The sequence below is a fragment of the Gorilla gorilla genome, chromosome 23 (assembly GCF_029281585.2).
Source record: "Gorilla gorilla gorilla isolate KB3781 chromosome 23, NHGRI_mGorGor1-v2.1_pri, whole genome shotgun sequence".
Taxonomy (NCBI): domain Eukaryota; kingdom Metazoa; phylum Chordata; class Mammalia; order Primates; family Hominidae; genus Gorilla; species Gorilla gorilla.
Genome location: NC_086018.1, coordinates 37999315 through 38023101, shown reverse-complemented (window position 1 = coordinate 38023101; position 23787 = coordinate 37999315). Strand labels below are relative to the sequence as shown.

The following is a 23787-nucleotide window of genomic DNA, read 5'->3' as shown; positions in this document are numbered from 1 at the left end:
AGAAGGCCCTGTCACCTGGGTTGGGCCAGCCTCTGTGCCAGGTCCTTGCTTCTGCAGAGGAAGAGCTCCCTTGTGTATGGACCCTGCCAACAGGCTCCTGTCTTCACTAGACGCTCTGCTTCCTACAGCCTTCCATAGGGAACCCTCTTTGGCGAGCAGGAAGAAGTCCCCAAATCTTGCTTCAGGCATGGACAAGCCCAGGGTGGTTCCTGCCTCTTCTCAAAAGGCCCCAGAAGAGAACAACAGCCCTCACTTTGAAGTCAGTGATTCTGCAGGCTAAGCACCCCAGGACCAGCCCAGAGCTGCCTCCTTCAGTCTCAGCAGCCTAGGGATAAAATTGAAACTGGGCATATGATTCCGTAGTTAACAGTAAAGCCAAGGTTAAAGGCTTGACTTTCAACAAAAGGAAAGGTGTTGAGATCTTGAAGTTCGCCTGAGCCCCCATTCAGGGAAGAGGCAGGGGGGAGCTGCAGGACGGGGCAGAGGTAGTCTCTTTCTCATCTCCTGTCCACTTTCCACCCCAGTGGTGCAACTTACCCGAATCCGGAAGTCAGTGAGCTGCAGGTCCTGACACATCTCCAGGAAATACTTCACTCCTGCCTCGTCCAGGATGATGTACACTGGGACCCGGCGCTTGCAGGCAGCATCCACAATGTCTTGAAAGATATCACCATCAGTGAAGAGGTCCATGACCACAGCAATGACCTGGATGGGGAAAGGCACTGGTGAGGCACACGGTGTCTACACGCCCACAGAGGCATGCCCTGCTCAGATGGTACCACCTCGCCCTGGGGTCACTGGTGGCCAAAAGTCAAAAACTCCACCTGCACCATTCCTGGATTTCCACGTCCCCCGACCTTTGAGCATATCTGAGCCCTGGAGATGGGCCAGGGGGTGCAGGCTGTGTGCTTGTACTTCATCCTGGACAAATCCCCACCTCCCCATCCTGGGGGTCTTCCAGCAGCTCTTAAGAAACTGTATCAGGGCCAGGCGAGGTGGCTCACATCTGTAATCCTAGCACTTTGGGAGGCCAAGGCAGGTGGATCACCTGAGGTCAGGAGTTTGAGACCAGCCTGGCCAACATGGTGAAACCCTCTATTAAAAATACAAAAAATGGGCTGGGCATGGTAGCAGGCACCTGTAATCCCAGCTACTTGGGAGGCTGAGGCAGGATAATTGCCTGAACCTGGAGGCAGAGTTTGCAGTGAGCCAAGATTGTGCTGTTGCATTCCAGCCAGGGCAATAAGAGCAAAAAAAAAAAAACAAAACAAAAACAAAATTAGCCAGGCATGGTGGCAGGCACCTGTAATGCCAGCTACTGGGGAGGCTGAGGCAGGAGAATTACTTGAACCCAGGAGGTGGAGGTTGCAGTTAGCCGAGATCGTGCCATTGCACTCCAGCCTGGGTGATAGAGACTGTCTCAAATAAATAAATAAAATGGAATAAAGAAGCCATATCATGGGAGATCTAGGGGCCTGAGGAAAGTTGCTCCTGACACCCTAGAAAAACAAGCAGGCACAAGGAGATGCCATCACTGAGATGCCAGGGGTGGGCTCATCTCCGTGAGCCACACATCTGCTCAAACATCACTTTCTCAGCAGGCCTGGATGCGCTGATGGCCTTGCAGCTGTGCGAAGCTCTGTGCTTCCCCAGGCACAGATCCAGGCAGAGCTCTGGCTGGCTTGGATTCCCTTGGCCTTCAGGTGTCCATCCCATACTACCCCATCCTCAAATCAAGGTCATTGCTCAGGACCCTTCATTTACAAAAATCAGTCCTGATTATCCACCCTGGAAGGCAAGGTTTATGCAGCCTGAGGCAGCTCCACCTTTCTAACCACAGCTACTTCCAGCTTCCTACACAAACCATGCTCCACGCTCCAGCTGAAGGCCTTCTTATTGGCCCAAACACCCAGCGTGTGATGCTGAGGAAAAGTCCTCGGCTTTGGGTTGGAGAGATTTTGTTTTAACTGTGGATCCACCCCTTCCTAGTTGTGACCTTAGGCAAGTCACTTAACCTTAATGAGACTCTGTTTCCTCATCTGCAAAGTGAGGATACCTTGTATTTTACACTTTTGCCCTGAGGATTAGGGATAACTTTGTAAAGCAGCAAACACAACCTCTGGCATGTAATAAGTCCTCAGTAAACGGTAACTGCTATACAGTCCAGGAAGTCGGTTTGCCTTCAAAACTGGAAGCACCAACTCTAAAGTCAGGCAGACCAGGCTGGTATCCCCATGCCACAGCCGGCCCAAGCTTCTCTGGCCGCAAAATAGAGCTAATAACTGCACCTATCTCAAAGGGTTGTCCTAGGACTTAGTGAGATGCACCATGAAAGTGCTGAGTGCAGGGCTGGGCATGGTGGCTCACGCCTGTAATCCCAGCACTTTGGGAGGCCGAGGCGGGTGAATCACTTGAGGTCAGGGCTTTGAGGCCAGCCTGGCCAACATGGTGAAACCCTGTCTCTACTAGAAATACAAACATTAGCCAGGCATGATGGCGGGCACCTGTAATCCCAGCTCCTGGGGAGGCTGAGGCAGGAGAATCGCTCATTGCAACCCAAGAGGCGGGGGTTGCAGTGAGCCGAGATTGTACCATTGCACTCCAGCCTGGGTGACAAGAGCGAGACTCCGTCTCAAAAAAAAAAAAAAAAGAAAGTGCCGAGTGCAGCACCTGCCACCAGGTACGCTCAATCAGCCTCCGTCACGGGGGTGTCACCACCTTCACATGTGTGCTCTGCCATCACCCTGACTCTAAAGACTCCTGTGCCCTGCCCTAAACAATACCATTTAAAGTTCTTCATAGCTCTTACATTTTGAGAAACAAAAACAAAAACAAACAAAAAAAAGTTTTATCTGAGGAATCAGAGACCTTTTAAATTACCAGGCCCAGGGAGGCATTTAAAATGTAACAGCAGCCAGATACAGTGGCTCAAGCCTGTAATCCCAGCACTTTGGGAGGCTGAGGTGGGCGGATCACTTGAGGCCAGGAGTTTGAAACCAGCCTGGCCAACATGGTGAAACCCTGTCTTTACTAAAAATACAAAAATTAGCCAGGCGTGGTGGCGGGTGCCTGTAATCCCAGCTACTCAGGAGGCTGAAGCAGGAGAATTGCTTGAGCCAGGAAGGCGGAGGTTGCAGTGAGCCAAGATTGTGCCACTGCACTCCAGCCTGGGGGACAATGAGAGACTCCATCTTAAATAAAATAAAATAATAAAATAATAAAATAAAATAAAATAAAATAGCAGTCATGTCTCACTCTCCCTCAAGCTAAATAATTACTATTATTTAATAAGTGGCTTGAAGCCACTTGCTGTATGAGGCCTCTAGACTGACTCGAAGTAGCCATAAAATGCTACGCACTCCATAGTTCAACAAGGTAGGCTGGGCACAGAGGCTTACACCTGTAATCCCAGCACTTTGGGAGGCTGAGACAGGAGGACTGCTTGAGCTCAGGAGTTTCAGACCAACCTGGGCAACATGGCAAAACCCTATCTCTACAATACAAAAATTAGCTAGGCATGGTGGCACATGCCTGTAGTCCCAGCTACTTGGTAGGCTGAGGCAGGAGGATTACTTGAGCCTATGAGGTTGAGGCTGCAGTGAGCCATGATAGCACTACTGCATTCCAGTCCAGCCTAGACGACAGAGTGAGACTCTATCTCAAAAAAAAAAAAACAAAAACAAAAAACAAACAAACAAAAAAACAACAACGTATAGTCAATCACTTACAATGTCATTTCTGTAAACCAATGAGACTTCCTGACCAATGGCTTTGGTTGTCCCCGCCTCTCCTGATTTCATCCTTTTTTCTTTAAAAACTTGAACCTCCCCAAGGAAACCTGGAAGTGTGTCCCGGGATGCCATCCTAAATCTTGGCCCAAATAAACTCTCTATACTAATTTTGCCTCAGAGTCTTCCTTTGAGGTTGATATTGTGATAATCATTCATGAAGGGAGAATGAATTCTTTCTGAGCCCCACAGGCAGAGAGAGGACCTAAAGACAGATAAGCTACAACGCTGATTTCAAGGGGTTAATCCAACTGGAATGACAAGACCTTTGCACAAAATAACGAAGACATGAGATAAATGAGATAAATGCCTTTAAGAGCATGACATGTGATGTGGGTTTGGGGTGAGTGGGTGAGCGGAGAGATTACTTCTAGCCAGGGGAGAATAAGACTTTACCAAGGAAGCTGAACTGTGAAGGACGGGAAGCCTTTGGCACCCAGAGAAAGGAACAGGAAGAAAATTGAGCAGGGAGGTTGTCTGGGCTGCCTTGCACGAGTGTGTCCTGCACATGGGCACTGGCTGAGGAGGGGAGTGGGAGCTGCGTCTGCCCAGGGAAGGGTCACCTTTTTCTAATCTACGTACAGGTGTCACGTGGCCTAGCACGGGCCTGCAAGGGGAGCATTTCAGGGGAAGGGCACAGCACAAACAAAGGTACTGTGCCAGTTAATTTTATGTGTTCACTTGGCTGGGCAAACATTATTCTGGATGTTTCTGTGAGAGTGGTTTTTTGGATGAGGTTAACATTTAAATCACTGGACTTCGAGAAAAGCAGATTACCCTCCATAATGTGGGTATGTCTCGTCCAATCCACTGAAGGCCTTAGTAGAAGAAAGACTGACCTGCCCTGGGCAGGAAGGAATTCTGCCAGCAGACTGCCTCTGGGCTCAAACTGCAGCTCTTCGCAGCATCTCCAGCCTGACAGCCCATCCTATAGGCTTTGGCCTCGCATCTCCATTATCCCATGAACCAATTCCTTAAAATCAATCAATCTCTGTCTCTCCGTGGATCTCTCTTACACACACACAAACATGCCCATCCAGTTGGTTCTGTTTCTCTGGAGAACCCTGACTAATACAGGCACTGAGGATGGGAATTAACATGTACTAAATACTTTCAGTGCACTCTAGGCTGTTTCCTGTGCTTTAGGTAAATTTTCTAATCTGATCCTCACAACTATTTTGAGAAAGAGTTATTCCCACTTTACAATTGAGGAAGTAAACACATAGGGGGCAAAGTCCTATGTCCAAGGTTATAAAGCTGCCATGTGGCAGAGCAAGGAACTCAGTCCTAGGTGGCTCCAGGGTCTTCATTTCACTGCTTCCTAGAGATGGGATTGCTGGGAGGTACTTCAGAAACACTGAATCAAAAACTGGCTGTTTAAAAAGACTGAACAAGATAGACAAACTTCTGGCAAAACCGACAAAAAAAGAGGAGATGTAAATAAACTACTGAATGAAAAAGAAGAAATTACTACAGACATAATAGAAATTTAAGGAATTATAAACATGGTAAAAAAGAATATTAAGGCCAATTATCTGCTAATGCAATTGAAAATGCACATGACATGAGAGTTCACTTAAAAAAGTGAACTCAGAATATACCATAACCAAGTAAAGTTTATCCTAAGAATGTTAAGGGTGACTCAACATCAGAAATGGTATCATTTTAATTTAAAACACTTATGGGGTCGAGAGGAGGAAATCATAATTATCTTAATAATTTTACAAAATATTTAATAAAGCTAGATCCCTACTTGTGATTATAATTCTCAGAAAACAAGGAATAAGAGGGATCTTCCTTAACTTGGTCAGCTCTATCTACCAAAAACCCACATGAAACATTTTACTTAACAGAGAAATTTATAATGTACTCCCTTTAAGTCTCAGGCAAGTGAAGGATACTCACTATCACTACTATAGTTCAACATAGTATTGGAGGTCCTCACCTATGCAATAAGACAAAAAAAAAAAAAAAGAAAAGAAAAGAAATAAGAGACATAAGGATTAGAGAAGACAAAACTACCAGTATTTAAGAATACAATTTTCATAGAAAATCCAGTAGAATAAAGAAAAAAGCAATTAGAATTAATAAGAGAATTCAGCAAAATTGCCAGATCCAAGAAAAACTTAACAAAAACCAATAGTCTTCTTCTATTCCAGCAATAATCAACCAAAAGAAAGAAAAAAGGAAAATAAAAGAAGGAATGAAAGAAAAAAAATAAGATCCATTCACAGTTAAAACCTAACCACATGGCATTTGGAAATAAATACCTTCAGGAAGAAATATTGGAAACTCTACTAAAGGGCATTTAAAAATATGTGAATAAATGAAGCAATATATCATGAAAAGATAATATGATTTAATATTTTAAAAATCAAATACTCTCCATAGTAATAAAATTCAATGCAATTCCATAAAAAGCTCAGTAAATGTTTTTGAGAAACTCAAATACTTGTAAGATATAAAGAAGAATAAAGATCCACAAATAGCTACATCCATTTTGAAAAAGAAAAACTAAAAGGGAACACTTGTCCTATAGAAAGGCATACTACAGCACCATAGCAATAAGAATTGAATTACTTGTACTACTTAAGTAGGAAGGAACTGACCAATAGACCAATGGAACAGAATGGTGAGACCTAAAGTATACACACAAACACATATATACATGTATACCCACACACATACACAAAACTTCATGTATGATGGGGTAGAATCACAACTCAGTGGAGAAAAAAATTGCCCTTTAGCAGATGCAACTGGGAAAACTGGCTTACTACATAGAGAAAAATAGAGGTGGATCCATCCCTACTTCGCACCACATGTAAAGGAAAATTTCAGGTAGGCTAAGTACTTAAATGTGAAAGATATAACTAATAAGAGAGTTGAAGAAATGCAAGAAATTATCTTCATGACATGGGGTAAGAAAGAATCTCTTAAATGCACAAACCATGAAGGCAAATAAAATTACGCTAATAAGTATGTGAAAAGGAGCAGTCTTTTTTTTTTTTTTTTTTTTTTGAAACGGAGTCTCTGTCTGTCGCCCAGGCTGGAGTGCAGTGGTGTGATCTGAGCTCACTGCAAGCTCAGCCTGCCGGGTTCACACCATTCTCCTGCCTCAGCCTCCTGAGTAGCTGGGACTACAGGTGCCCATCACCATGCCTGGCTAATTTTTTTTTTTTTTGTATTTTTAGTAGAGACAGGGTTTCACCATGTTAGCCAGGATGGTCTCAATCTCCTGACCTCGTGATCCGCCTGCCTCAGCCTCCCAAAGTGCTGGGATTATAGGCGTGAGCCACCGTGCCTGGCCCTTTTGTTTGTTTGTTTTTGAGATGGAGTCTCCTTTTTCACCCAGGCTGGAGTGCAGTGGCGCGATCTCAGCTCACTGCAACCTCTGACTCCCAGGTTCAAGCGATTCTCGTGCGTCAGCCTCCCGAGTAGCTGGAATTACAGGTGCACACCATCACGCCCAGCTAATTTTTGTATTTTTAGTAGAGACAGGGTTTCACCATGTTGGCCAGGCTGGTCTTAAACTCCTGACCTCAAGTGATCCACCTGCCTCGACCTCCCAAAGTGCTAGGATTTCAGGTATGAACCACCGCACCAGGCAAAATAAGCAATCTTCATTAGTAATCAGAAAAATCCAAATTAAAACAAAGAGATGGCTGGGTGCAGTGGCTCACGCCTGTAATCCCAACACTTTGGGAGGCCAAGGCGGATGGATCACCTGAGGTCAGGAGTTCGAGACCAGCCTGGCCAACATGGTGAAACCCCGTCTCTACTAAAAATACAAAAATCAGTTGGGCGTGGTGGCACATGCCTGTAATCCCAACTACTCGGGAGGCTGAGGCAAGAGAACTGCTAGAATCTGGGAGGTGGAGGTTGCAGTGAGCTGAGATGGTACCACTGCACTCCAGCCTGGGTGACAAGAGCAAAACTTCATTCCAAAAAAAAAAAGAAAAGAAGAGATGAAAGGAAGAGACTACTTTACAACTATGAGATTAATGAAAAATCAGAAAGTTGGATAATCCAAACTATGAGATTAACGAAAAATCAGAAAGTTGGATAATCCAAAATATTGGTAGGTGGAGGAAAGGGGACCTTTGTCACTGCTGGTGGGTGGAAGCACTGGTGCAGCTATTCTGTAGAGCAACAGGCAGAAGTTAGTGGATTTAAGCAAGTGCACAGCTACAAGCCAGCAAAGCCACTCTTGGCCGTGCACCCCTGGGAATCTCTTGGATCTTTGCACAGGTCTATATGGGGGCCAGAACAAAGATGTTGCCTGCATCTTTCTTTGGGATAGCAAGGAGCTGGCAATGACTTAGATGTCTATTTCTAGAAGACTGGGTAAGGAAAATGTGAGGAATGTGATAGAATGTTTTACAGCAGACAGAAGCAACGAACTAGTTCCATGTGCCGTAACTTGGATAATTCCATTTAAAATGGATAGTTCAAATGAAAATGTTAAAGAGTGAGATCTATAGCCTAATACCACTCATGTAAATAAAAACACACTATAGGCCTCAGCGACATGTGTCCACTCTAAGCTGGACACCTTGGAGTGTTCGGAAATGAGAGGACAGTGAACTCTGGCCTAGACAGCATGTGGGAGATAAACTATCAGGAGCACTGATAGATAAACTATCCCAGCCCTTTGGGAGGCCGAGGCAGGCAGATCACCTGAGGTCAGGGTTTGAGACCAGACTGGCCAACATGGTAAAATCCGTCTCTACCAAAAATACAAAAATTAGCCGGGCATGGTGGCGCACACCTCTAATCCCAGGGAGGCTGAGGCAGGAGAATGGCTTGAACCTGGGAGGTGGAGGTTGCAGTGAGCTGAGATCATGCCACTGCACTCCAGCCTGGGCAACAGAGCAAGACTCCATCTCAAAAAACAAAACAAAACAAAAAAGCACACTGCATAACATAACACTGCATACTTTTCAAGGATACAAAGATGTCTGAGGACATATGCTGAACACATGAGGGTGGCTGCCTGTGGAAGGAGAAAGGAGTGGGAGGGAAGGAGAAAGGTAAAGTAAGAGGCCTTTCAAGGCTCTCTGGTGGCATTGTGCCGTGAACTAAGATGCACAATCAGCTCTTTGCACCTGGGGTCCAAAATAGCCAACCAACCAAACCAAAATCACCTTCGAGTCCTCCAGCTGGGCTGGCACACTTCAGGGCAGGTATGGGGTAGGTATAAGAGTGAAGGTACATGGGCTGGATACGGAGGGTTTGAACACAATGTACAGAGTTCTGGCTTCATTCCACCAGCAATGCAGTTTCCAGGGCTCTGATACTTGATCGCCATCTCCTAGTGCTGATAGTTTATCTCCCACGAGCTATCTAGGCCAGAGTTCACTGTCCTCTCATTTCTGAACACTCCAAGGTGTCCAGCTTAGAGTGGACTCATGTCGCTGAGGACAGCTTGACCGGTTTGCAGAAGCATGTCTCAGGTTCACAAGCTTACTTTTGCTTTGTGGTTGAAAAATTAAGCAGGGAAGCTGGCCTGTCCTAGCCCCACCTGCCTAAGGATGTCAGGAGAGGCAGCAGTCCCCACAGCCTGGCTTTCGCGAGTCGGACTATGACGCCCTGGTGCGAGCCAGCCATCTGTGTCACTACCAATTAAACAATGAAATATCTGAAGTAGAAAAAAAAATCAATTGCTGGCTGACTCCTGCAATCTAGTTGTGGAGAAGTGATAATTACCCTCCGCTTTGGTCTCTGAGGGCCCTGCTTTGACATTCAGCTCCGCAGTGTCAGGCCCAGGGGAACCAGCTCCCCACTCTCTCCGCTTGGGTCTTTCACTGAGCACGTGATTCTCCACACCGAGCGAACTTCAAAGCTCCCAGTGTAGATGGAAAATTGGGTTTAAAAACATGACATCATGGGCTCAGAACCCAGGGAAGCCGATTTTGTTGGGGGAGGAAATCACGCCCCCTCCAGCTGGCTGCCCACCCCCGGTGTCCTTTACCTGGTTACCTACTGACGCGCAATGCCTGGGGAGAGAGGTTGATTCGAGGTGGCAGCAGTTTCTATAAGCTGTCGCAGGCGCATTGGCAGACAGCTTCTGATGTTGTAAGACTTCTCATTGGGTGTTTGATGAGCTCAACGTCTCCTTATCTGATATCCTGCCTGGGCGGCAGGACGGGGAGTGAAGGCAGGGAGGGAGCCTCCAAATGCCCCTCTCCTGCCATTCAGCTTTAATTAAACTGCCGGCATTTCCAATTCTCTTTCTGGACTCCGTAATTACCGTCAGATAACAAAAACGACAAGAGGGCTCCACCTGGCCCCTGCACCCCACGTGTGTTTGGATGACCCAGACTAGAGAAGGCATGGCTCTGCCAGGTGTCCACATCCACAGAGCCGACTGCAGCTTGGACGTGTCCCTCAGCCACACAGGCACTCCCCAGATCAACATCCTCCTACTCACTCTGGCCAGAAGCCCAGGCCTCCTCCTCCTCCCCACCGACCAAATCCCATCAGTCACTGAATCCAGCGGGCCCCACCCCGGGCACCTTCTCAGGGTTAATCCTTTCTGTCCCCACTGGTACCGCCCCAGCTCGGACCCTCCTCCTTTCCTACCATGCTTCGATGAGCTTCCTAACTGCTCTCACCTACTCACCTCTGCCCTCCAATTCATCCTCCACAGCAGGATGCAAACTGAGATGCATGGCCAGAGAAAGACAACACCATCCGTCCCCTTGCCCTGCTGACGTGGAGCTCAGGACTCGGGCAGGTGTGGCTGCTGTTGCCTGCAAAAAGCCCCATCTTCACCCCTTCTGTGGGTGTGAAAAAGCAAAAGGCCACAGGCCAAGCTTGCTGATCTCGGTGGGGCCTGTTGGTGACAGTCACTTATCCTGGGGAAGGAAGGGAAGCAGCTAGGGACACTTTCCCACTGATTACCTACCCATGTGCGCCTGGGGCCAAGTCGCCTCCCACGCCTGCCCTGCCTGCCTCCCAAGGGCTGTTGGAAGGCTCGGATGAGATCATGCCCACGAAATCCCACAAAAACGCTGTGCAGTTATGAGGGATCGTTATAAGGCAAATGGGGGGAACTCCCCATTTCTGAAGCCCTAAGTCTCTCAGGGTGGAAAGGATAGCAGCTGAGCAAACAGGTCAAACTGCTGTCTCCCAGAATGGCCGTCTGTGTGGCAGCCCAGGGGAGTTAGTCTATCTGGGACCAGAGGGCAGTTCTTCCCTTTCCCACGGAGGGTAGAGCTGGGTCTGCCTGCAGCCTCTGACTCACACATCTCCAGCTGTGGAATCTCCTTTTCTGATCTCCCCAAAGAGAGGATCAACGTCTACGGGGCAGGTTGTCAAACTTCAGTGTGTAAAGAATCACCTGGGAGCAGGGATGTGGGTATGCCTATTGAAGATGCAGATTCCAGGGCCCCATCCTCAAAGACTCAAATTCAGCAAAGGCCCAAGAAAATGCATTTTAACAGCAGCCTCCGTCTTCCACCCCCACTCAGGTCACTTGAATGCACGAGGGGGACGTCCCACTTTGAAGGCTGCTGCGTGCAGGATAATATATGGTCTGGAAGCAGAAAGTCACACTGGTTGTTTGGCTTGGAGTGAGTCATTTACTGGGTCTCAGTTACCTCATTTTAGAGTGGGGAGGTGATGCCTTTACAGGGCTGTTCTGAGCTTTAAATGAGATGCTGCAACAGCACGGTACTTGTCCTGCTGTGAGCGATGGGTAAATGCAGGTGCCCTCTTCTCTCCTCAGTGATGGAGCCCAGAACAAAGGGGCCACCACTTCAGGAGAGGGGGCGAGAAAGAAGGAGACAGCCAGTGGGGGGCCCACTGAGCTCCCGAGGAGCCAGGCAGCCCGTGCCTCCCACGGCACAGACATCAGGGTGGGGATGTCGTTCCTCTGCTCAATGCCATGCCCAGCAGGCCCTGCCAACGGTGCTGATTAAAGCTCAGGGAACACGACACTTCCAGAAAGGTCAAAACTTGAACTAATTGAGGGGAAGGGCAGCCCAATTAAGGAAGAACCCACATGATGAACCGTTCACCCAGCCATACAGGGTGTCTACACCCATATGCTGAATGTCGCAATGCATGGCTAAGAAAACCGCTGCCAAAGTAAAGTATCTCAAGGCAGGCTGCGGGGAACCAGTGCAACTTCTAACTGGCACAGCTGCCACCAGAGCACAGAAAGGTGCTCTGTGGAGATGATGCATCCAGGAGAGGGTGTTGTAAGTACTCTGGGTACACTGCAAAGACTGTCACCAAGACTGCAACAGACCCCATCTGAATTATCACCAATGTTTATGCCAGTAGAGTGGGAACCACTAAACAACAAACTTTCTCTTAAGTTCCCCATGTACATACCCTGGGGAGAGAGGAGGAGAGGAGGAGGACAGGAGGAAGAGAGGAGAGGAAACGAGGAGGAGAGGAGAGGAAACGAGGAGGAGAGGAGAGGAAACGAGGAGGAGAGAAGAGGAGAGGAGAGGAGAGGAGAAGAGAGGAGGAGGAGAGGAGAGGAGGAGGAGAGGAGGAGGAAAGGAGAGGAGGAGGAGAGGAGGAGGAGAGGAGAGGAGGAGGAGAGGAGAGGAGGAGGAGAGGAGAGGAGGAGGAGAGGAGGAGGAAAGGAGAGGAGGAGGAGAGGAGGAGGAGAGGAGAGGAGGAGGAGAGGAGAGGAGAAGAGAGGAGGAGGAGAGGAGAGGAGGAGGAGAGGAGAGGAGGAGGAGAGGAGAGGAGGAGGAGAGGAGAGGAGGAGGAGAGGAGAGGAGGAGGACAGGAGGAGGAGAGGAAGAGGAAAGGAGGAGGAGAGGAGGAGGAAAGGAGGAGGAGAGGTGGAGGGGAGGAGAGGAGAGGAGGCTGCACGGCTGCCCGCAGGAGGGGCTCCTGCTGCAAGACCCCCACAGAACACCTCTTTAACTTCCTCCATCCCTGGTCTCTAGATTCACATCGATCCAACAGTACGGAAGTGTACTGCAGTGGGGAAAGTGCCACAGATTCCACGCTGGCTGTGAGGCCTTGTGCAAGTTACTTAAGCCCTCTGAATTCCACCTGTAAAATGAGGCTACTTCATGGTTCTATGAAGATGAAAGGAAATGTGATCAAGCCTAGATAAAATCTTGCCTGGTGCCTGCCCCAGCTGGCTGAGCTCTGCCCTTCCTCTGGGACAGGGCCTGACACACAGTAGGTGCTCAGGGTCACCGTGCAGCCATGCTAGTTCACGCTGCCCTGACTGTTCCCCTCTTGGCAGACGGACCCCATCACACAACCCAAGTGCCCTGTTTCCCTGTTTCCCTGCCCAGACACTCAGCGGCTCCGGACTGCCTACAGTCAAGTCGAAGGCCCTCAGCTTGGCTGCAGACCCTTCATGTGCTTCCAACCCAAAGAGGCATTTATCCACTTTCTCCCCAGATAATCAGCTCATACCCCACAAGATTATTTGATGTTCTCCAAACTCACCCAGCAGGCCCCGGCTTGTGCCTTAACTCACACAGTCACTCTCTAAGCCTGTAGTGATGGGAATGCTCTTTCTTGAGGTCCTTGTTTCACTCTTCCCAGGGCTGTCCCAGGATTGTCCTCTGTCCTCAGTCCCCAGTGTAGTGTGTGCCTTCCCTAGGACACATGTCTGCCCAGTGTTGTGTCTGTCTAGGCACATGAGGGTGTCTCCCCATCTATCCAGGAGGGGTGGGGGACAGAGCCCTGCCATCGATCTAAACAGAATGCCTCCACATAGGGGGCTTCCCTTGGGGAGCTGAGATGTGGCTTGGGCCTGAGTCCTGGTCCATCAAGAGGGCAGAGCCAAATCCAGAGCTGCAATAGCATCTTTTTTTTTTTTTTTTTTTTTTGAGATGGCATCTCACTCTGTTGCCCAGGCTGGAGTGCAATGGTGCAATCTCTGCTTACTACAACCTCTGCCTCCCAGGCTCAAGCAATTTTCCTGCCCCAGCCTCCCAAGTAGCTGGGATTACAGGAGTATGCCACCACACCTGAGTAATTTTTATATTTTCAGTAGAGACGGGGCTTCGCCATGTTGGCCAGGCTGGTTTCAAACTCCTGACCTCAAATGATCTGCCCGCCTCGGCCTCCCACAGTGCTGGCATTACAGGCGTGAGCCACCGCACCCGGCTACAACGGGTCTTGTTCCCCACTTGGAGGCGAGGCTGCCCCCACCCCAGCAGCAGGGCATCTGTGCTTCGTCCGTTGGGGCTTCCCAGCTATCTGTGGCCGCGTTCCTTTGTCTTGGACTCACTAATTAGACATCATAAAACACTGGGCTCCCTCCCTACACTGGCAGCAGCGGAGCCCAATTCCACCCAGCCAGGCCGCTTCCTCTCCCAGAGCCCTCTACCTCAGTGTGGGGCTCTGATTCCGACCCTGCAGGTCAGGTCTCCCTGCTGCGCCCCCTGGGGCTCACTCCCTGTCGAGCTGATCCAGTGAGGCCATCACTCTCGACAAGGTTGAATGAAGGACGGTGTATAAAGGAGACCCAGGCTGGCTCTCCAGAGGAGGAAGACAGATGGCACCCATGTGAGCAAGGCCAGCTAATTCAGCTGTGAACAACCACGTGTTGTGACCTGCCAGGGAGTAGGCAGAGCAATTCTTTGTAAGATCCTAGGCCAGCTTTTCCCTGCCCCACGGCAAGCTTCTGGGATGACTTTCCCGGCACTAAGTTGGTGTTAATTAGTGAAAATTATCTAATGCAAGCTCATTTTAACATTAGCTTAAAGCCAAACATAATTAGAAAGATAAATCAGTGGCTAAAAAAAATCCAATGAAGATACACAAGCGATTTTTAGGATCATCTGCTGGTTGGCGTTACTAGCCTTGAGCTCTCAAGTCCATGGACAGAGCGAGGCAGGGCTCAAGAAATATCTGTCGAGGTATTTCTTGATTGATCTATCAGGGTAAGACAAATGGAGTTGGCAGTTTGCCTGGGAGGTGCTGAGACGCAGCAAGGATAATTCTGTGGCTATTGCCAGATGATGTTACCTGGGAGGGCTTCCCTAGGGAGGCAAGTTGAGAGTGCAGGGAGGGATATGATTGAAAGTGATCAGGAGGGCATTCAAGTGATGGGAACAGTGTGAGTCCACGTGTCCTGGGCCTCCAGTTTTGTACACAGCCTGCCCTGCCCTTCCACAACTGGCTGATTCAGCCATCAATTCCCAGGAAGCCACTGTTCACCTGGAGCTCAGTACAGGTGCACAAGCCTGAGAATCGACGCATCTCAGTTCCCATCTAGCGTCCTATTTACTGGTGGTGTGACTTTATCCTCTCTGAACCTCAGTTTCCTCATCCATAAAATGAAAAGCTGCTAGATTGTTGTAAAAAAATTAAATGGAATAGGCTAGGCGCGTTGGCTCATGCCTGTAATCCCAGCACTTTAGAAGGTCAAAGAGGGTGGATCACTTGAGGTCAGGAGTTTTGAGACCAGCCTGGCCAACACGGCAAAACTCCATCTCTACTAAAAATAAAAAATTAGCTGGGTGCGGTGGCTCACACCTGTAATCCCAGCACTTTGGGAGGCCGAGACAGGTGGATCACCTGAAGTCAGGAGTTCAAGGCCAGCCTGGGCAACATGGCGAAACCACGTCTCTACTAAAAATACAAAAATTAGCCAGGTGTGGTGGCACACACCTGTAGTCCCAGCTACTTGGGAGGCTGAGGTGGAAGAATCGCTTGAACCCAGGAGGCAGAGGTTGCAGTGAGCCGAGATAAGAGTCACTGCACTCCAGCCTGGGTGACAGAGCAAGACTCCCTCTCAGAAAATAACATAACATAACATAACATAACATAACATAACATAACATAACATAACATACAATACAATACAATACAATACAATATAATAAAATAAAATTCTAAAAGGGCTGGCATTTGCCTAGCATTTATATGCCCAATAAGTAATAGCTATCAATATCCCCACCCCTACCACTGTGCTGAAATTTAGTTTCTTTTTGTCACCCCCCATTAGACTTAAGGCAGAATTCTCACCGTACTCCTCTGTAAATTTCTGGTTCCTGGCACATAGTTGGGTCTCAGTGAAACATGGTGAGTGAATGAACAAATGCAGGGAATCTCCAGGCCGTCTGGGAGCCCTCCCAGGCGGGTGAGTTAGGGAAACTCACAGTCTTTCCTCAATGGCCCACTGAAAGGTAGAGAGTTCTGGGTCCCACCTCCGCACCCCCATCTCCTGACTCACTGCTGAAAAATAAATAAATAAATAAAATAACACTTATCCGGAGCCTCCCACATGCCTTGCCAGGACTGCAAGGAGCCCAGCAGAATGATGACCGGCGTGCAAGCTGTGCCGCGGATGTGTTTCCAGATTATTGGAAACCTGGGCCAGAGAGACTAATAATTAGAAAAGCCATAGGCTCTCTTCCAGGGCTAAGATTATGGGATCATTAGCAAGTCCACAGACTCTGATTTCAGAGAATGAACAAGGAAACTGGGAAGGGCAGCAGCTCCACCTGTGGCCGGCTGGTCATGGCACCTGGCATGGTGTGTGGGGGTGGGGGCAGGCAGGGATAGCTAGAATGACTCAGCCTGGGGGGTGGCTCAGGACAGCCCCAGGAGCAGGGGCAGGTGGTCAGCCAGGACGCAGCCCTGGGCTCGTTTGTTCTCTGCCCTGCTCCCCACCTCCCCCAGCTTGGATTGGAAGCTTGTCCCCAAACAGGCTCTGCTTTGCATGCTCTAAGAAAAGGGAAGCAGATCTGGCCACCAGCCAAGGTAAGGCAGCATCCCTGGGGGTGAGAAGATGGGGGGACTGACAGTTGCTGGGCTAGGATTCACTTCAAGGTCTCAGCCTGTCAGGGAGGGGCGTAAGTCCCAGGGGGCCAGAAAGTGGCCATAAAGAGGACAATCTAGGTCTCTGGAGAAACTACCTGTACCCAGCTTCCCTGTGTTACCTGCCTCAATGTCACTAGGCAGGAGGAACCCTCTTCCCCAGCCTTGGCACAGAGTGGACCAGCTGGCAGTTGTGTACTTGTCTGTCTCTAGAACTGGTCCAAGAGCCTCCCAGGGCCTGGCTGGCGACATACAGACTTTGAATGTTTCTGCAAGTTTTAGAGGAAGAGATGGCCCCAGAGAACAATTCCCAAGGGCAACTTCCGTGGATGGACACCACTTTGAGCTGAGACCTGGGTGGAATCTCCCTCAGCCTCTTCTGAGTTCTGCAACCTTATGCTTTCCCGGAGCCTCAGGGAAAATATCTCTTCCTTTGCAAGGTGCTGAGGGTTGGATTAACGAAACGAAATGGCACGCAGGGCACTGATCCCATCACTCAACATTAGCCCTTCTTCAGAGAAATCCCTTTTACTGCACGCATCACTCACCTTTCTCAAAGTGCTTTCTCATAGCCTTGAACTAGGTTCTCAGAATAATTTGTGGAAATAAGCAAGAAGGCAAGAATTATCCCCATGTTAGAGATGCAGAAACAGAGGCCCAGCAAAGCCAAATGATGTACCCCAGGTCACCCAGTGAGCTAGGAAAGAGATGGCCAGGGCAAAAATGACGATTCCCAGGCTCCTGGCTCCCAGCCGCATGGGCTCCCTCCACCCGCCAGTGGCCTGGACTTTTGGAGACCTCCACCCAACAGAACTGGCTTTGCTACCGTGAACCTTCAAGAGAAGGTCATGAAGTTTACTGAGGCCCCAACTTCTACTTTTGAACTTTCTGGGAAACACCCATCCTCAGAGGTTCAGGGACCCAAAGTATCGGATTTCAGAGAAGCCAACTCTCCCCTCCCTCTTCCCCAAAGAGGGAAACACAGCCCAAGGCAATGATTGCATCAGGGTTAACCATCAGCAGCCCCACCCTCTTGTTCCAATGAAAGCTTTAGTTCTCCAGAACTAAAAGAACTTGGGGAGTCTTTCCAGGCTGCCCTGGGGCTCTCTGGGCTGGGCCTGTGCAGCAGTCTGGCCCTTCAGGAGGACCGTGTGTGGGGAACATCCTCAGGGGACCCCCACTTTAGGAACAAGGAAGCCTCTGCACCTTCCTGCTTTATCCCTCTCTGCCCATGCCAGATCCCAGCATAGATCCTGGGCTGAGGATTCCAATGCCACAGCCTCCCGAAGGCAGCTCGGAGGCCGGCAGAAAGCTGCCCTTACCAACCACGGCCCACCACCACCAAATCAAGGCCAACAGATCAATGCAGTGAGCGGGTGGGAGGGCTGTGGGCAGCCACTCCTGTCTCGCTCAAAGGTGGAAACAGGAAACACACCGGCACAGGGTCTTTGGCCCTCCCAATTCCCCTACCTCTAATCTCCTGGGTGGGGCTCCCTAACTTCTGGGGAAAAAATTTGGCCACCCTTCCCTCCCCCGCTCTGCAAAAAGGCAGAGATGACAGCAGTTACTTTCTAAATAATGAACATTTGTATGATACTTTCCAGTATCCTCAGCTTTCACACATGGTTTCTCCCTTGTTTTTCTTATCTTTTTGTTTTTTTTGTTTTGTTTTGTTTTTTATTTATTTATTTTGAGATAGAGTTTCACTCTGGCACCCAGGCTGGAGTGCAGTGGCGAAATCTCTGCTCACCGCAACCTCCACCTCCCATGATCAAGCAATCCTCCTACCTACCCAGCTCAGCCTCCAGAGTAGTTGGGACTACAGGTAGACACCACCACATCTGGCTAATTTTTGTACTTTTTGTAAAGATGGGGATTTGCCATGTTGCCCAGGCTGGTCTCAAATTCGTCAGCTCAAGCGATCTGCCCACCTCGGCCTCCCAAAGTGCTGGGGACATGAGCCGCCATGCCCCACCCTCCCTTGTTTTTCAAAGCCATCCAGGAAGCTCAGTGTTATCTTCCCCATTTTATCAGCCAGGAGCTTTAGAGAGGGAGGTGATTTGCTCAAGGGAACACAGTTAGTAAGTGGTCAGATGTGGGCAGAAATCAAGACCTTTCAACTTCAGAGTCTTCTGTTTTTGACATGAAGCTGGTCCATTGCTCAGAAATGCCAGCTCCTAGGATCATTGATCAAGCATAAAAGAGAGAGACTCAGAACCCAATAGCCAATTCGTCCAGGGCTTGCCAGGAATACCTGGACAGGCTGGGGCAAGATCCCAGAAAGGCTAAGAAGTGCTTATTCTCTGGAGCTACAGCTGTGCCATTATCCACCAGCCTTAATGGAGCAAGGACTCTGGAAATGCCCAGTGCCTCTGAAACAAAGCTCATGTGGCATGGCCACTTGCAGAAGGGTGGAACGATTAGGAGTGCATGGGGCCTGTGGGTCCCTGGGCTGCCTGAGAGGCCTCTTCTTGCTCTGTGAATTTAAATCAGGCTTTTAAAAGGCAGCTTAGGAGCTTCTAGATAAAGTCAATTGTCCCCCTTAGATGGAAGGGGAGGAGGATAATGGGAGAAAAGAGGGAGGTAGGAAGGTATTAGGAGCAAGTCAAGAATTGGGACCGGCTCTCAAACAAGGTGGTGAGGTGACTAATGAATGTATTGCTTGACTTTCAGAGTTCAAAAGCCAGTAACATTTTTAAAAATTACGTACTTTTTAAACTAGGGTTTTTGGGGGCATCTGCTTCATTGCAGCATCTCAATGTCCAGCAAAGTGCCTGGTATGGAGAAGGCGCTTGGTACTGTTTGCCAGCGTAGCTGAATGAGGGAAATGTCATTTGCAGTTAATGGGGAAAGACGGTAGGCTCCACTCAGGGGCCAGGCCCACCATATACAAAGCTGAGTCTTCTGTGGAGTTGAGCTGATGACTCTAAGACTTTGCCATGCCCGGGGGCATCTGTATCCCAGCTGTTCACCATATCCTCCTCCCACCAGCTGCCCAGACCTCAAACCAAGGCTGCTAACCTCAGCCAGCCATGCCTCCTGCTCTGGAGCCTTTCCCTAAATCCCCTGATGCACTTCCCTCCCTGCACCCCATATCCCCACTTTAGAGCATTCTTCTCTCTGCTGCCAGCCAGCTTGTTACGATGTAGATTAAAGGAGTTCCCCAGGGAATGTGCAATTCCATGGGGACATCTCCAGACACCTGCTTCCCCAGAGGGACAGGCAGCCAATAGAAGACAGTTTTCAATTCTATAAACAGATAATTGATCACCTGTGACAGTCAGAGCACTGTTCGGGTACCGGAAAGGAAACTGAGAGAGTAAGCCAGTCTATCTTTTCCAAAGTTCCCAATCCAGGAGGGTCAAATGCACTCTCCCAAAGCAAACTGTGTGGACCTTCTGGATTGAAAATTAAATTGACAAAATGCCAAGGCAGAGGTGGCCTCTTAGCGAGGCCTTGAAGGAAAAGGGACAAACCCATCGACAGGCAGAGGTGGGTTAGGGACCAGCCTGGCTGGTTACCCTCCTTCCTCAACCATTCAGGCAGGCCTTTTCCACTAACTACAACAGGAATAAAAATAGAAGCAGCTCCTAGTTAGTCATGGTTACCTACTCCAGCAGACTCCCTCTCCTAGGTTGTGTTTACAATCCGCATGGGGTCACTGGTAATCCCAACCAAGGACCTGGGGATGCTGTGTAACCTCCTTGTCCTGGTCTGAAGATAAGTCATTTCACCCTTTTGGAGCTCAGAGGGAGCCTCTGTGTAATGAAGACAAGACCCTGCCTTACGCAGCTATTCAGGTGCCAAGGAGATTGGACAGTTTGTGATAAACCAAGATGAGCTGGTTAGCTGGGTCAATGGTGCATTTGGGTGTGAGCCAGGAATGCAGGGGTCAAGGGTCAATCTTTGAGAAGCGGATGTGGTAAACTTGCCTCTGTTCCCAAAGCACAAGGCAACGTTCTCTAAATCCGCCCAGCAGCCTCAAAATTGGATGCCGCTGGTCACAAGGGAGCCTGGGCGCAAGATGGGCGGACAGCTTCGTGCCATCTCAGCTTCCTGCTGTGTTCAGACATGCCTGTAGACAGGTCCTCGGCATCAAAGGGCCTTCCCTAACCCGGTTTAGGGGCTGGGCTAGTGCCCCTCCCGCCACGCCCTCTGTCCAGCACTCCTCAGACTGTATTAGATGATGGATCAGCAGATTAGGCTATTTAAGAGCAGAGGTGTGTTTTAGGTATCTGCTTTCCACTAAAGTATGCTTAGCACATGCAGTAAACCTCTAAATATTTGTCCAGTGGCCAAACGGATGCACAATCCTTCCAAGTTGCCAGCCCATCCAGACTGGTCCCCTTACTCTGGCTTTGCAAATAAGAACCAAGAGTTTCCCAGTCTACACATGGTCTTGCTGTAAGTCCACTCCGGGGCAGTTACGATGACCTGAGCAGCCCATGCATCAGCAACTTCCCCTGGTCTTCTTTGTTAGCGTAGCATAGGTCAGGAGATCATTTTTGGGTCCCTAAAGACGCCCTTTCTGCCTGTAATTTAAGTAGACAAAGTCCCTCATTCAGAGGCACCCAGGTAAGCAGATCACTCAAAAGGAAACAAAACAAAACAAAACAAAAAACAGCAGAAAAAAACCCCGCCCCACAAGTAAACAGCTCAATGGCAGTTTGGGAAGGGCTTTCTGACATTTGCAGAGGCCCAGGGTACAGACCGCTCAGCCAGACCTCCTCAAAGGCCCTCCTACCAGTCCACAAGGCCCCTGCTGGGCTGTTTCCTCACTGGTCCCCATCCTCAGCCCCTCCCCCCTCACCCCCCATTCATGTTCTCCTAATTAGGCTCCTTTCTCCATATCCCTGAGTACCAGGTATAGAATCACCCGCTGGCCTGTGACTGTAGGCACGGCAGCCACGGGCAACTCCTTCTGAACCTTACTTTCCTGTCTGTGATTCAGGAATCAAAATGATAACACCTCACAGGGTTATTCTGAGGATTAAATGAAATAAAATGCAAAACTCTGGCACACAGTTGGATGTGTGCATGTCCTGCTGCCTCCCCTCGGCAGTTCCCCCGTGTCCCTGCATGTAAACCATCTCAGTCTGCCCCACCTGGCCTCACAGCAGCCAGACTCTCACTGGAAACAAAGGAAACTCCCTCCCTCAGGGCGAAAGGGGAGGAGGAAGGATCTAAGTTAATGGCCAGGGAAAGCTGCCTGCCAGCTGGACAGGCTGGCATGGGGGTGGGGGACAGGCAGTGGTCAGAAGGTGCAGTCCCTAGAGCAGAAGCTGGGTTTTTCTAGAACCAAGTGACCTCTGCCCACGTGACCTCTGGGCAAGTCTCTTTCCTTCTCTGTGCCTCAGTTTCCTCACCTGTGAAACAGGGTCAACCTCTCTGTCCCAACTTCTTCACAGGGTCTTCGGGAAGAAGAGGCTGTGCAGACAGGCAGGACAGTGATTAAGGGTGGGGACCCAGAGGTCCTGATACTTGGGTGGGCACAGACAGTGTCCAACACTGTTGCTTCCTTGGGGGTGGTTGCCTGCCTTGGGCCCAGTTTTAGGGTCCCCAAACCAGGCCCCACACAGTACTCACCTCCCCCCCACGACAGCTCTTTTTACCTGCCAATCAAACCTCCTTGCTTTTTCGAAGCAAAAAGCTCTCTTACTGAAACAGTGCCCATTCCAGTTGACCCTCTCCCTTTCCAATTCTGCAACTCACCTCCCTCAGGAAGCCTTCCCAGATTAGGCACATTCAGCCTTAAAAACTCTTTTCTTTCCAGCAGAGCCCTAGCATTTGTTAAGCTCTTGGAGGGCAAAGCCACACCGTGTATCTTCTTCATGGCTAGGTAGTGCCTGGCACACAGTCAGCCCTCAGGAAATCACTGGTTAAACCTGTACTTATTGGATGGGTTCACAATTGTTAAAAGTTTCTGTTGTTAAATATTTAGAGTCAAAAATACCTCACTATGCAGGAAATAGTCCTGTCATCCCACATGGGACTAGATGCCTCAGTGGCCAGAAGCCCAGTCTCCCCCTTCTTGTAACAGGGGTACACCACCTGCACTCCAGGTTGTGACCAGGCTAGCTTCATTCAAACCCCTTGCTTAATCGGACTGCACCATTATTTCAGACACTGGGGCAGTGTAGCACAGTGGTTAAGAGCAAGGGCTTTGGAGTTTGGGTCCTGGCTCAGCCACTTACTAGCTATGGAACCTCTGGCAAGAAACTTCTGAATCCTGATGTCTTTTCCTCCAAAAATAAGGAAAACACATATTCACCCGGTTGTTGTGAAAAGCTAATGAGAAAATGCAGGTGAGTCATTAACACAGTGGATGGCACATACTAAATGCTAAATAAATAGAGGCTTTGTTAGTATGACATCATGAGACTTGACCCCTAACCCCAGCTGCAGCCTGTATTGCCACCTACATCCTTTTTCCCTCTTCTGTGTCCAATCTTGCCTTTTTCTTCTGCAGAACACAATATACAAAGAAAACTCAGTCAGACAGGGAGGAATTATAGAGAGGGAGGGTAGAAATGTGCGCAGTGGAAAGTTAACCCTTCCTTCTGGTAGCCAATGTAGCCAACTATCTAGATCACCCCAACTACCTAGATCACCCCTTCCAGGAAGATGAGCCTGAGCACTGGTCTTACTAGCTCTATTTTCCCTCCTCAGGCCTCTTCAGCCTCGAGGGGAACCAGGACTCCAACCTCACTCACTGAGTGGAATTCGAGTGGTGAACCCAAGCCACTCCTGTTGTATTATTCTGAATTGGGCACCAAAAGCTGCTGCTGTTTCTTGACAAATCTCAGTGTAGGGCAGCCAGAGTTGGCAAATAAAAGTACAAAACGTTCCCATTCAATTTGAATTTCAGATACACAACGAAGAATTTTTCAGTATCACTACGTCTCATGTCATGTTTGGGATAAACTGATACTAAAAAGTTATGTGTTGTTTATTGAAAGTTCAAATGTAGTGGGGCATCCTATATTTGATCTGGAAGCTGCCCAGGACTCCTACCCAAAGGCATAAAGATTAAAGTCTTCCACCTGTTCCACAGTAGACTGGCCTCACCAGCCACCCTGGAAACAGCCCCTCCTTCCAACTCTCAAGCAGGACACATATGCTAAGTAGGAGCCCTTTCCTGAGCTGCCGAGTCAGGTGACCTGCTGTGCCAAGGTGCCCAGCACAGGGCCAGGCACACAGTAGGTGCTCAATATACCCCGTCCCCCACTCATTCCAGGCA

At 49.2% G+C, this 23787-nt stretch overlaps 1 protein-coding gene across 1 annotated transcript in view; it reads right to left on the bottom strand.

Moving 5' to 3' along the window:
• Positions 1-23787, bottom strand: part of FAM83F (family with sequence similarity 83 member F) — a 34961-nt gene that overhangs the window by 9929 nt on the left and 1245 nt on the right. The window contains exon 2 of the mRNA XM_004063509.5: positions 538-705. Coding sequence (XP_004063557.2) covers positions 538-705 — 168 coding nt within the window. The remainder of the gene's footprint in view (positions 1-537; positions 706-23787) is intronic.